We start from the raw sequence: 14,622 nt of genomic DNA on the forward strand, positions 1-14,622 counted from the left end.
CTAACAAGTGAGATTGAAGTTTGGCAGAAAACTAGAAAGACATGATTAGTTTAGTATATAGAAATCCAAGGAGAGGAAGTAATATATAGACCAAAAGGAAAATACACAACCTAAGATCTGTTATTGGCAAGTTTTGCTCTGCGATTACTGGTTAGCTTCATGTCTGTAATCCTTGGTCTTATATATTAAAATAATTAACATTTGTAAATTATCGTTCGTGTTGATTTACATTTATTGTCCAAAATTCCAAGCTTTTTATAATTTAACTGTATCCCAGTTCACTGCATGTATTTTACCTTAAAAGCTAATGAACTTATACCTTAAAAAGACATTTGTCTCAGTATGTTTGAAAGACTCAGGAAGAAAAGGGGGTAAGGAATTTAGGAATCTTCTCTTTTTTGACTCTGAGTTTCCTTGTTGTGTTTTGTTTTTTCCCCTTAACATTTATTGAGCACCTACTGTTTGAACATTGTTGAGTATATGATGTGGAAAAAGACAAGTTTATATTTGTGTGAGATAAATAGGTAAACACAATAAATCATGAAATGTTATCTAAATAGCAAAATCAGGAGCCAGAATGTGAGAGTGGTGGTGTTTTAGATAGTATGGTTACGGAAGTCTCCTTTGAACAGACTTGATTGAGGCCAGGGGTGGGGGTGGGGGGATGAGTTGCCTGAGAAAAAGTAATGTAGGCAGAGATAATAGCAGCAACAGTGGTCCTAGGATGGGGTCCTGATGGACATGGCCTAGGAACAGGACCATGAGTTGTGACCTGAGTTCATGGAATGAACCAGAGCCTTATGTGGGGACTTTATAGGCTGTGCTAAAGGTGTTGTGTTGTGATACCTGTGACTTATGTGTTCACATAATGAATCTAGATTTGATTTAGTGATTATACTGACTGTCCAAACCAGCAGATTTGGTAATTTTTATGTTTATAGTATGGTCTTATTTTTCCTTTATAGGATGGAACCAAATTTATTTGTATTGGAGCTCTGTATTCTGAACTTCTGGCTGTCAGCAGTAAAGGAGAACTTTATCAGTGGAAATGGAGTGAATCTGAGCCTTACAGAAATGCACAGGTATTTTATTATTAAATCTTACATTGAATAGCTCTACATATCAACATATAAAACAGTAATCATTTTTCTTATATGCTTTCAAAGAATCCTTCATCACATCATCCACGAGCAACATTTTTGGGGTTAACCAATGAAAAGATAGTCCTCCTGTCTGCAAATAGCATAAGAGCAACTGTAGCTACAGAAAATAACAAGGTAGGAGTCACTTTGCATTAATAAACATTTCATGCTTAAATTCTTGTTTTTTTTTTCTCTTCTTGCTCCTTTTCATCTTTTCATTTTCTATCTTTCTGTCTAACTAGGTCCATAAATACAAAGTGTCTCAAACTCTAAGAAAGTGATCCAATGTTTTTTTGGAGGGCTGGGAGGTTAGTTTATGCTGTAATCCAACTTCAAAAGTAGTTTTCTACTTTTAAAGGAAAGGAAAAGATTCAAGAAAAGTGAAAGACAAGGGAAATCAGGGAGGTTAAAAAAAGGTATAGTTTGAGAAAATATAGGTATTATGCTTCAATGATCAGTTTGACTTTAAATTCTATTAAAAATTGTTGGAGCAAATGTATAGTTTTGGTTAAGTCTTAAAGATGGCATTAGACATTCATTTCAATAGCTGCTATTTTAATTTACATGTGAAGAAAGTATTTTAATATCCAGTATTACTAAGAATCTGTTCTATAATACTATAGTATTTAGCTCAACATTTTAGAATTCTTGGCTATAAAGTATGTATGCTTTACTCCAGTTTTGATCACAATTCTTTTGGAAGATTTATTTATTTTTGTTTGAATCTCTAACCTTTTATTCTTTAGGTTGCTACATGGGTGGATGAAACTTTAAGTTCTGTGGCTTCTAAGTTAGAACACACGGCACAGACTTACTCCGAACTTCAAGGAGAACGGATAGTTTCTTTACATTGCTGTGCCCTTTATACATGTGCACAGCTGGAGAACAATTTATATTGGTGGTAAGTATGTAGGGAGGAGGAATTTCTTTCAGTGTATATTTTTATGTGCATGGAGACTTGCTTTGGGGAATGGAATACTAATATGAGAAGGTCAAGAAATAGGGACAGAAATTTCAATTTAGAACATTGTTACCTTAAAATAAAAGCGCTTAAGATAAATTTATAAAAGTAATGTGTACTTAGTGACTATGTTTTAAAATTTATAATAGTGTGATGTAGAATAAAAATCATCTAGAATTCTATGTCCAAAGATAACTGCTGCTAACATTTGGGGTATTTTCACCCCCACCCCGACCCATACATAAATATGCATTTTGTTTTTAAATAATTGGAAGTATATATAGAATATTTAAAATTTTTAATAGCATGAGTATTCTCTTTTATTTAATTGTAGTTTTAATGTTAGAAGGCACCTAAATTTATTTTATTTGTATCTTAATAGTAAATTTGTACTGGCAAATATATAAGAGTCTCCTAATGAAATGGAATTATTTTGAAGGAAAGTATCCACTGATAACATTTTCTATGAAAATTTAATCCTAAAAAAGTTTAATAAAAACTAGATCCAGTTATTTATTGAATTTAAACAAGTTGCACATGTTAAAAGTATTCTGAGGCAAAAAACATGGAGAAGGAATATATCAGATTTTAAATGACAGTATGTGTGTAGTTTCAAATTTAATTTATGGGCTTGGTTTCTGCTTTATTTGATCATTTTATGGTTTTCCTTTCCAGGGGTGTAGTTCCTTTTAGTCAAAGGAAGAAAATGTTAGAGAAAGCTAGAGCAAAAAATAAAAAGCCCAAATCCAGTGCTGGTATTTCCTCCATGCCGAACATCACTGTTGGTACCCAGGTAAGGGGTTAGAATTAAGAATAAGCCTATCCTAAGGGACATAATTTCTCTTAAAAATCGCTTCCTTCTCTTGTAAGTAATTTTTGTATAAGTAGTTTGATAGATGAGAGCATTATTTGAAGGACAAGGGTCCAGAGTAGCATCATTCATTTTTCTTCAAATGAGTAACATTTTACAGATTCTGGCCTCATGTTAGTATTTTTCCTATGGGACACAATTTCTGTATTTGCTGCATTTTTAGAATTAGCTGGTACTTTGAAAATGCAGAACCTGTTGTCATCCTCTACCAAAAAATTTTCCCTTTGTCCTTATGTTTAACAGATAGGCCAGGTGATTCCTATGACTGAAAATTTTTTTTTGAAAGATTTTTCTTGAAAGATATTACTCTTGTGCCTCAGCAGGATGCACAAGTCTTTGCCAAATCCCTGCATTTATATGAGTTTCTATTTTGAGGTTGTGAGATGCTTTTAGGCTCCTTTAATTATTTTCTGGTGGGTGATTTCTATTACTCCATTGGTTCTCAAAGTGTGGTTCAGAGACTACTGCTGATCCCTTGCCCCTTTCAGAGAGATTGGAAAGCCCTTTGTTTTCCAGTTTTGTCTCATTGAAGGTAAATTGTCTCCATGTACTGAAGTCAGAATAACATTGAAACAGGTTGAATGCAGAAGCAGTAGGGAGAATCCAGCAGTTCTTGTATTCAACATGACATTAAGAAATTTGCAAAAATGTGAATGAGACCATTTTCCTCATTCTTATTTTTGAAACTCTATTTTTATGTTTGCATGTTGTTTTATATTAACATGGGTTTTTATTACTGTTAATAAATTAAAATCTTTCTTTTCTACTACCTACCTACCCATCCACCCACCACCAAACCTACCCAGGGCCTCACACATGAAAGACAAGCATTCTACCACTGAGCTACCTCTTTTATTTTGCTAAGTTGCCCAAGGGTGCTTTGACTTGAACTGTGATCATAGATGTGTGCTACCTTGCCTGGCTTAGCAAATATTTTTCAGTTTTAGTTACTAATACATTACATTACTGATTATTTAAAACAAAGTATTAGCCACATAATCAAGGGACTTGGGATACTTATTTAATAGTGGAAAAGGGTTTTTAGAGTCTGGTGGAAGCTCAACTTCAGGGTAAAACAGTGTTATATTTGTTATAGCAAGTGCAGTAATGAACATATTTATAATCCTTAAAACTTATGGTGGATTTTGTTACATAATGTGCTAATTTCCTCATGTAGCATTTTAAAAAAATACATATTTTTTAGTTGTAATCAGACACAATACTTTTATTTATTTTTATGTGATGCTGAAGATCGAAACCAGCACCTCTCATGTGCTAGGTGAGCGCTCGACTGCTGAGCCATAACCTCAGCCCTCTCTCATGTAGCATTTTAAAAATTTTACTTATTTATTTTAGTTGTTGGTCCTTTATTTTTTTTTTTATTTATATGTGGTGCTGAGAATTGAACCCAGTGCCTCACACATTCAAGGCAAGTGCTTTACCACTGATCCACAATCCCAGCCCTCATCTAGCATTTTTATTTCAGATTTTTTTCTTTATCACCAAAAGGTACAATGACCTCTATCCCCTGTTTTAAAAAGTAGTTAGTCACTATTTAAGTTAAGTTTTTCTCCAAACTCAGCTTAAATATACATAATTCTTTTTGTTTCTGGCTGTTTTGAATTTTTTGTTTTTGTTTTTGTCCTATTCAACAGTTGTCTTTTTCTGATTCTTTTTGGCCTTCCAACTAGAAAGTTCTTAGTAATTAATTACCCACTATTCTAGACATTATTACTCAGGTTTCATTATTTATCTAAGTTACTTTGGGCAGGGTGGTTGCCCTATCCCCAATATGTTCCCCTCTTTCCCTATTTTGTTCAAATGCTGATTTCTGATGTTCTCAGAAGTTCCTTGTCAACTGTACTCTCATAACAGTAAGATATCATAGCAGCTACCTTATTAGCAGGTTACACTAATACTCTGCTAGTACTGCAGGCGGAGAGGGCAGGAAAAATAAAGATGCATTGCAGAAAGAAAAGCTTTAAAGAAAGTAGCTTGGCACTACTACATTGCTGAAAGATAAATCATATTAAAACACTTTGGTGATGGATGGATTTTCCTTTAAGCTTTTGAAAACTGGGTTAAATAGCCACAACAAAAGGAAAGTACTTTATGTGTGAACATCAGAAAGAGTGTTGACCACTTAAGAGTATTCTGTTCTTTCTCCATTCACAGAAAGTAATTGTCAGGAGTAATGTATTTAGCATATATTCATTGTATATCTTGATATGGTAGGCTCCACCAACACTCCTCCTAGTCTTTAAGATGCCTTTATTTTTATAGGAAGACATTAGTAAATAATTCATTATAGAATGCTACATTTCTATTTTAGTTACCGTCTTCTTATTGAACCCAGTTCAGGCTTTAAGCATTCGCTAGTCTTTTCTAAAAAATTCGGAATGAAATTTCCCTTGAAATAGTATACTAAGTTATGCAGAACCTACTTTTCCCACGAAGCCTGCTTTTAGGAACTATTCATCTATGCCATAGAGCTATAGTTAGTGACACAATACTATTTTTTGGTAGAATTGCAACTCTAAGCCAATGTTTACACCTCCCATACTTCTCTAATGTACCACCATTGTCCTGTCTCTTTATCCAAAAATATTTGATACTGGTCAAGTATAAGATCATCATTAGTTCCTGGTCAACTGAAAATAATATAGGTAAGGTTGGATGGCTGGAGACCTCAAAAGAGGAGCTATTTGTGTCATGTTTTAACAGTGCCATGTGTTTTCAGTGTGTAACCTGAGGTTAGTCCCTGACAGAGTTTTATATCTTATTGACTCCTATACTTAAATTCCTGATACTAACATCTTCGTGTAATTTTTTTCCACATTTTTTGGTACATTATAATTATACATCACGATGGGATTTGTTGTTACATATTCATACATGGCACACAGTATAACAATATCTACATATTGTTTTTAAAATAAAAATTGCAATGTCCACCAAAATTTTGGCTAGTACAAAACAACAGTCTCTGGGAAAGCCAACATCTTATAGGAATGAAATGAAGCTAATGGAGCCTGTGTAGGTTTGTGAATTAAGGAGGAAAATAATTTGAAATTAGGAAACAAAGTAATTATTTTATTTACAATTTTATATTGATAACTATGTTTGGTTTCTCTTCAGTTGCTGTTTAGTTTCGTTTTAGTAGAATGGTTATTTGTTGCATGAATTTTTAGTTTTTTAGCAAACATGCTGAAATTTCTCTTGCACCTTAGTTTTAGGAACAAATTTTCTTAGAGATTATTAAGTTGGTGCTTTTTCAACCTTACTGATTGTGTAAGATTGTACCAGAAAACCTAGGAAGCAATCCTTTATGTATTGCATTTTCATACATTTATGACAGTTATTTCAGTTTGTTAAAGTTATGCCATCTTTATGGTGGTTTTCTTTGATTTGCTAGGTATGCCTAAGAAATAATCCTCTGTATCATGCTGGAGCAGTTGCATTTTCAATTAGTGCTGGGATTCCTAAAGTTGGTGTCCTAATGGAATCAGTTTGGAATATGAATGACAGCTGTAGATTTCAGCTACGATCTCCTGAAAGCCTGAAAAGCATGGAAAAAGCTAGCAAAACTACTGAAACTAAGTAAGTATTGTACCCTATGCTTTAATATCAGTTTCTTATTTGTTGTGAATATTAATGGGGCTAATCAAAGGATATATAGAAGTATATAGTGACATAGAAATCAGGAACAATTGCTGTTTCTACTTTGCTTAGTATTTGTATATTAAATTTGCTCTTGATGGTGGCCAGAATGGCAGAGTGGTGTTCTTTTTTTTTTTGATGTCCTTTTTGTCATTAGATTGTGTTCCTTGGGAGGAGCTATATGAGTAGCAGTTACAATGTGTTCAGCCTTATGTTTAGGCCTCCCCTGTCCCTGTGTATATCATTTTAATTTCTATCTAATGCTTTGCCTTAATCAGGATCATAGGAAAGGTTTTACATGTGCTGGGGAGGAAATTCTGTAAAAGATTGTAAACTTTTTTTGTGTATATTAGAGGGATATGTGAACAGAAATACCACTGATTTTTATCTAGTCCCCTATTCTGGGCTGGTTTATTATTAGAAGGCTATAGAGATTTTATTATCTATTCTTTAAAAAACATTCACTCATCATTTAGAATATGTGTAGTATAATTTGGTGGTTTAGTACACGAACTAAAAATCTTTAATGAACTTGTTAAATAACTTTTAACCCACCCCCCCACCCCCTCATACTAGGGGCATTCAACCACTGAGCCACATCCCCAGCCTGTTTTTATATTTTATTTAGAGACTTCTCACTGAGTTTTTTAGGGCCTCCCAAAATTGCTAAGGCTAGCTTTGAACTCTTTCTCCTGCCTCAGCCTCCCAAACTTCTGGGATTACAGGTGTGCCCCACTGTGCCTGGCAATAACTTTTAATCTAAAAAAAAAAAATCTGGGACTGGTGTTGTGGCTCAGTGGCAGTGCGCTTACCCAGCATGTGTGAGATACTGGGTTTGATTCTCAGCAGCACATATAAATGAATAAATAAAATAAACATTCATCAATAACTTAAAAAATTGACTATTAACATGGAAAGAGTAGGATTATCACATTCCATAAATTACATTTTTTAAAAATATAGGCAGCCATTCAAAAATTATTGGAGTTATATGGTATATAAAAGTTTTTTTTTAAGATGTGAGTTTTTAGTTTGCTCTCCCTTTATGCTCAAACAAGTGTAATGAGTATAAATTTATTAGCTTTATCACTGCTATTTCTCCTCTAATATTAAAAATGCAAACTAAAATTCAGAAACAGGGATTTCTGTTAAGTTAAAAGCATAATGTACAACCAAGTTTTGTACTGGAAGCCTAATTGATTATTTAAGTGCTTTTCCTTTTTTTTAAGTTTTAAAGATTTAGGCTATGCTACTACTTACATTGATTTTTGTCCTAAAAAGTAACAAAACACATTTTCATTGTTTTATGATTTGGTGGGGGAGGGTGTGCTGGGGATTCAACCCAAGGCCTTTGTACATTTGAGGCAAGCATTCTACCCACTGAGTATATCCCCAGCCCTATTTTATGAATTTTGTAAGAACATTTGATGCGAGCAAATGTAAACAATAAAAAGATTAGACTGAAATCATGTAACTTAATTAAGTTTTTCAAGGTTTTCCTTGAAATTGGCCATTTTTATTAGTGAAAGTTGTAATAGTTAAGTGAAATTAAATGTCAACAGCATGCTGTTGACATGTCACTAGCACCTGCTATTCAACAAAAGACCTTCACTTTAAGGTATGCTAGTGACATACCTTTGTCCCGGCATCACAGGATTTGTCAAGCAGCCACCATTGCTGACAGCATGCGTATTTTGCGCACTTCTGGGGAAAATAATATTGATTTTCTTTTGGATTATTTCTAAATTCAGGTGAAATTCCTAGTGAGAGTAATAAGAGGTTGGAGGGTTAAGATTATGACCCAGATATGTGTCAGAATGAAATAACACATTTTTAACAAGTCATTTTTGTGACTGAAAACTGATCTCTGCATTTTAATAAATAAAAACATTTGATTTTTCCAGCTGTAGAATGTTATATTGTTGCTGTAGTTAACTTCTTGTTTTTTTTGGTTTGTGTGTGTGTGTGTGTGTGTGTGTGTGTGTGTGTGTCTGTCTGTCTGTCTACTGGTGTTTGAACTTAGGGGCACTCAACCACTGAGCCACATCCCCAGCCCTATTTTGTATTTCATTCAGAGACATTGTCTCACAGAGTTGCTTAGCACCTCGCTTTTGCTGAGGCTGGCTTTGAACTTGCAATCCTCCTGCCTTAGCTTCTGGGATTACAGGCATATGCCACCGACTGTAGTTAACTTTTTATTTGAGTATTAATGAAGTAGTTCATTGAAGAGGCATAGTTTTCTTAATCCGATTACTAGATGGCTTGAGTATGGAGTTTTATAAACTGGTATAAGTAGTTTCTTCTTCAAACTAAGAAATTAATGACCTTCTAGGCTTTTTATTTATTTGAAATTACCATTTATTGAAGTTAAATTGCTATAAACCATTTTCACTATTACAGTATGAAACTTCTTTGCCCATCAGGCTTATTTGATAAAGCTATGCTGATAAATTAAGAACAACACTTATTGTTCTTCCTAGATAAAGCTTTATCGGCATCATTGTCCTAGGTTATTTATAGGTTCGTATGATATAGTTTTTCTATAGTTGAGAGCCAGCCCTGTGTACCTTTTTAGTGTATTGTGTCATAAAATTATACCATTTAGTAAAACTTTTAATTATTTTATTCCCTTACAAGAATAAGCTTGTCTTAATACATATAATTATAAGGCAAATCTTTGTTTCTTGCTGTAGGCCTGAAAGTAAGCAGGAACCAGTGAAAACAGAAATGGGTCCTCCACCATCTCCAGCATCCACCTGTAGTGATGCATCCTCAATTGCCAGCAGTGCGTCAATGCCATATAGTAAGTTTTATATGTAGTCTATATTGGTCAAAGTCAAGTCCCAGGTAGATAGGTGTGTACTCGGTTTATTTCTGACTGGAATTAACTTGTGTGAATTTTTAAGTTTTAAAGTATCTTTTTATATGAGGTGTGTTTTCACTAGTGTATGTATGTATATATGTATGTATGTATTGCACAAGTTTATTTAAATGGAAAGATAGTATTTATAGTATTGACCATTTCTGTTTTTGAGAATTACAGTTTTAAAAAATGCACAAAATTTATTATAAAATAAAGGGAAATAACTGCCTTTAACCAGAATATTTTGACTCTTATTTTTTTAATATTTATTTTTTAGTTATAGGTGGACATATATCTTTATTTTTTATTTTATGTGGTGCTGAGGATCGGACTCAGTGCCTCACGCATGCTAGGCAAGTGCTGTACCTCTGAGCCACAACCCCAGCCCTGACTTATTTTGTAAGTCAGTTATGGCTTGGTCATAAAGGATTTGTAGCATGTATAAATACAGATTTACCATCGATTTAAAGGATTTTTAAAAAGCCCCTCAAAATTTAAGATTCCTTTATTTATCAAATAGTTTTAACAATAGCCTAGCAGATCTTCCTTTTTAAACTTTAGTTAACCCTAATGTTGAGAGTCCAAAATATACTCTTTTGTTCTTTATAGCTGTTTCTAATTTGTAGTATCTTTAGAATAATTAGACATTGACGGTTAACAATTCTTTATTCTGAATTTATTTGAAGTATCATTTGGTCATAAAACCCTAGTTCAGAAAGGGGTAGTTCATAACATTTTTGTTTAGAAATCTCAGTTTTGTATCCCTTTAAAAATGATCATTCTTCATATATTTAGATGAAATCGATAAAGTCTCTTTTACATTTTCTTTTTGGTACTTACCATTTTGTTGTTGTCTAAGAACGACGTCGGTCAACCCCTGCCCCGAAAGAAGAGGAAAAGGTGAATGAAGAGCAGTGGTCTCTTCGAGAAGTCGTTTTTGTGGAAGATGTTAAGAATGTTCCTGTTGGCAAGGTTGGTTCAAAATAGCTAAGAATCAGTACTATCAGAAGCATAACATTGTTGGTTACCCAGGGATTTAAGGTTGGTGTCTGTGAACCCTTTCTTTAACGCTTTTTTATTCATCACCTTTGGTGGTTTCTTTTATCCCATTTCTGAATCCAATATAGGAATAGGTTTTCTCTGTCCTTGACTGATGAAGAGATTTTGCTTTGCCTTGAGTGTTTATGGTGATATGTTGCTTTTCTTTCTTTTTTATTTTAACATGTTATTTGGGGGTATTTTTAGATTTACCGAATAGTTGCTTTCAGAGATACACAACTTTGATATAGTTAATTCTTTCTCACTGTTAGTATAAATGGCGATCTTCTGTTACATTGAAAATTCTTCCTTAACACAGAAATGTGGTAAAGCTCTCACTGAGTGACCTTCCACTTTTTCCTCTCTCCCTCCTGAAGAGGGTTTTTCCTTCCAAGAAGCCAAGTAGGTAGAATGCCATTAATTCAATCTTTTCCCAACATTGACTTAAAATGTACCCACAATTGTGGAATATCTGCAAAGTGAAGGTTTTACTGATTACTTTTTAGTTTGTAAAATGTTCTTTTCATTTTACTTAGGGAAGAGTAGATATACCATGCTTTGCAGTTTACAAAGTCCTTTCTTATTCGACCTTTTCATCAACTGTAGTTTATGAGCAAGTATTTTCTTCTAAGAAGTCACACTGCTCAAAAGTCAAAATCAGATGCCCTGGTTTCAAGTCCTGTGCTTGTCTTTGCATTGCTGACCTCCTCCCAGTGTTGATGACTACAGTAGCTACTAGTTATGTGGCTATTTAATTTATTCATATTAAGAAACATTAAAAATTCAACTCCGTTTCAAGTGCTCAGTAGATACTGAGGGCTATTAGACAGCACAGATGTAAAACATATACTATCATCAAAGACATTCTGTTGGACAGTGCTCCTTTAAACTAATGAAGAGGGAAGATGAGCGAATTTCCTTGGTTCTACTTTAGGATGTTTTTTGTGTGCGTGCACCCCGTCCCCCTACTTCTTCCAGTCTGTTGATAAACATTCAGACTGCAGTCACTATATGGGTCAGTTTTTTGAGCTTTGAATATAGACATCAAGAGCATAGCTTTAGTGATTCTGTCCAAGTTAATTTTATAATTTATGCTTATAGAAGAATAAAGAATTAATTGCCATGTTAAATTAATTCAGTGAGTACAATTTGTGCCTTGGTTTTATATAAACTATTGTTAATTTACAGTGTATTTGCCTATACTTTTAGGTGCTAAAAGTCGATGGTGCCTATGTCGCCGTAAAATTTCCAGGAACATCCAGTAATACAAACTGTCAGAGCAGCTCTGGTCCAGATGCTGATCCTTCTTCTCTCCTGCAGGATTGTAGATTACTTAGAATTGATGAACTGCAGGTAAGTATAGAGGGTTTGTACAGAAGGTGAATATTAGGACTGACTCCTTGAGTATGTTACAGTGTTTGAGAATGGAATTCCTTTTGTGTGTTGTAGGTTGTCAAAACTGGTGGAACTCCAAAAGTTCCTGACTGTTTTCAGAGGACTCCTAAAAAGCTCTGTATACCTGAAAAAACAGAAATATTAGCAGTGAACGTAGATTCCAAAGGTAAAGATTATAACTTTAATTTAGCATGCTATGTATCATATTAATACTTTTGTAGTAAATGGGAATAGGATAAATGATGAGTGATGTTTTTTGTTCCTTATTTATAGTTTATGGAATAAAATGGTGCTGAATTGATTCACAGATGTGGTCTGAGAAGCCCGAATTTGGTAAACATTTACAAGACGTTAATAAAGGTGTATAACAGTTTTTTGGTTTTTTTCCCCACTTATGTGTTTCTGAAGGTGTGCATGCTGTTTTGAAGACTGGAAACTGGGTACGGTACTGTATCTTTGATCTTGCTACAGGAAAAGCTGAACAGGAAAATAATTTTCCTACAAGCAGCATTGCTTTCCTTGGTCAGAATGAGAGGAATGTAGCCATTTTCACTGCTGGACAGGTAAGAGGTTCATTTTTGCTCTTCAGAAGTGAGATGGCACACTGCCATTTCTGTGCATCTTAGGATTTGTCTTTGGTTTGCTTCTTAGTAAACTTTCTAAGTATTTAAAATATTAGGATAAACATTCTAATGTAAGTTTTTTTTTCATTATTAATACTAACATCCAATTTGGAAATACATATATGTATTGTAAAGTCATTTTTGATTGGGAGCTAATAAACTTTTATTTTTCCCTTTATTATAGGAATCTCCTATTATTCTTAGAGATGGAAATGGTACGATCTATCCAATGGCCAAAGATTGCATGGGAGGAATAAGGGATCCTGATTGGCTTGATCTTCCACCTATTAGTAGTCTTGGAATGGGTGTGCATTCTTTAATAAATCTTCCTGCCAATTCAACAATCAAAAAGAAAGCTGCTATTATCATCATGGCTGTAGAGGTAACTTTTGAAACTGCTTGGCATTTTAATTCAGAGGATTTTTCTGCATTCTAGAGAAACAGTCTTGAATAATCATTCATTGCCTCTTCCTTCCCTACAGGAGCCAATAGTCTGTTAGAACACTGGCGACAAATAAATCAGTGATTATGGAATAATTTTATTTGAGAGAAGCGTGCACAATATTGAGGGAATATAGAGGAGAGGCACAGAAATCAGACTATAACTGTGTAGGAGGCTGCCTTGAAGAAGTGATGTGGGGCAGATCTTTGCTCATATAGGGATGAAGATGGGAGGCCAAGAGTGATCTTTGAGGATTTCATTAATAGTTTGGGAGAACATGTGTATTCTTTTGATATGATCTCTACCTTGTTGTTATATCACTGAATAGTAACTGATGAGGCTGGAGAGAGGTACTAGGGAACCTGTGTGCTAACCTAAGGGACCTAAATTTTTCCATGAATATCAGAGCAGGAGGATTTTAAGTTGGTAAATAATATAATTTGGTTTTTAAGAAAGATTAGTGATTGCCAGGCAACTTAACAGGTTGGGTGAGGCTGGAGAGTCACAAGTTTGAGGCCTGCTTGGGCAAGACCCTGTCTCCAAATGAAAAAACCTGGGGTGGGAGTGTAGGGATATAGATCATTGGTAGAGTGCTTACCTCACATGCACGAAGCCGAAGGTTTGCTGCTGCCCGCACCCCCTGCCTCCCAGAGGTGGTGAGGGCACGTGTGCTTGTGTGCTTGGCATCAAGGGCAGCGAAGGGCAGATTTTTAGGGAGAAGTTGATAAAGAACAGAAGTTTACATATCACATAGACAGATAATAGAGTAATCCAGGTTAGAAACAAGTGAACTTGGAAGTGAGAAAGGAGGGGATAGATTTGAGAGAAATCTTAAGACAATAGAAGCTGCTGAGCTCTTGGTTACTGGATATTAGCAGTAAATGAAAATCAGCTGTTTTACATTTCTGATTTGGGTGTGGTGATATTAGACAATAAATATAGAAGGAGTAAAGGAAGAGGATGAGTTTAGTTTTCAATGTGTTGTGGTTGAGCATTTGTTAGATGTGGATGTCGAGGTACTATCCTTGGAAGGTATTGTAATTTTAGCTGAGGTTGACTGACATTTTAAAAGGATCACAGCTTATGTGCTGAAAGTAGTAGGGGGAAGAGTTGCAAGAGGGAGGCAGATTAGGAAGCCATTAAAATAACTCAAGTGGGAGATGATGGTGACTTGGCTCAGAAGACAGCTATTAACGAAAAATTATTTGATACTAGATATGTTTGGGTCAAAGCAAGGAAATGAGGGCAAATGGTTTTGGAAATAAAAAGCTGCCATTTATCAAGATGCAGACTGTAGTGGTGTGTAAGTTCAGGAGTTGGGGTGATAGCATCAGGATTTTGGGTTTAGACATGTGAAGTTGAGAATATATCAGATATCTAGGAAGAGATGGTAAATGGAAAAATTTGTAAATCTGGGCTGGGGATGTGGCTCAAGCGGTAGTGTGCTCGCCTGGCATGCATGCGGCCCGGGTTCGATCCTCAGCACTACATACAAACAAAGATGTTGTGCCTGCCGAAAACTAAAGAATAAATATTAAAAAATTCTCTCTAAAAAAAAAAAATTGTAAATCTGAAGTCCAGAAAATAAAGGATCAAGGTAGAGAAATGTATGTGGGAGTTGTTAATT

At 34.7% G+C, this 14,622-nt stretch overlaps 1 protein-coding gene across 11 annotated transcripts in view; it reads left to right on the plus strand.

Annotated features, from left to right (window-relative positions):
- Ubr5 (ubiquitin protein ligase E3 component n-recognin 5) overlaps positions 1–14,622 on the plus strand; it is a 128,217-nt gene that overhangs the window by 66,776 nt on the left and 46,819 nt on the right. For all 11 annotated transcript variants that reach the window (XR_011704673.1, XR_011704674.1, XR_011704675.1 and 8 more), the window contains exons 10-20: positions 966–1,082; positions 1,167–1,277; positions 1,889–2,043; positions 2,779–2,896; positions 6,390–6,574; positions 9,328–9,437; positions 10,357–10,469; positions 11,745–11,888; positions 11,985–12,096; positions 12,339–12,493; positions 12,738–12,935. Coding sequence is in view for 8 of the 11 variants with exons in the window: in XM_071602201.1 (XP_071458302.1) it covers positions 966–1,082; positions 1,167–1,277; positions 1,889–2,043; positions 2,779–2,896; positions 6,390–6,574; positions 9,328–9,437; positions 10,357–10,469; positions 11,745–11,888; positions 11,985–12,096; positions 12,339–12,493; positions 12,738–12,935 (1,518 nt within the window). In the remaining 3 variants the exon portion in view is untranslated. The remainder of the gene's footprint in view (positions 1–965; positions 1,083–1,166; positions 1,278–1,888; positions 2,044–2,778; positions 2,897–6,389; positions 6,575–9,327; positions 9,438–10,356; positions 10,470–11,744; positions 11,889–11,984; positions 12,097–12,338; positions 12,494–12,737; positions 12,936–14,622) is intronic.

This window comes from Marmota flaviventris, chromosome 15, assembly GCF_047511675.1.
Source record: "Marmota flaviventris isolate mMarFla1 chromosome 15, mMarFla1.hap1, whole genome shotgun sequence".
In the NCBI taxonomy this organism is placed as follows: Eukaryota; Metazoa; Chordata; class Mammalia; order Rodentia; family Sciuridae; genus Marmota; species Marmota flaviventris.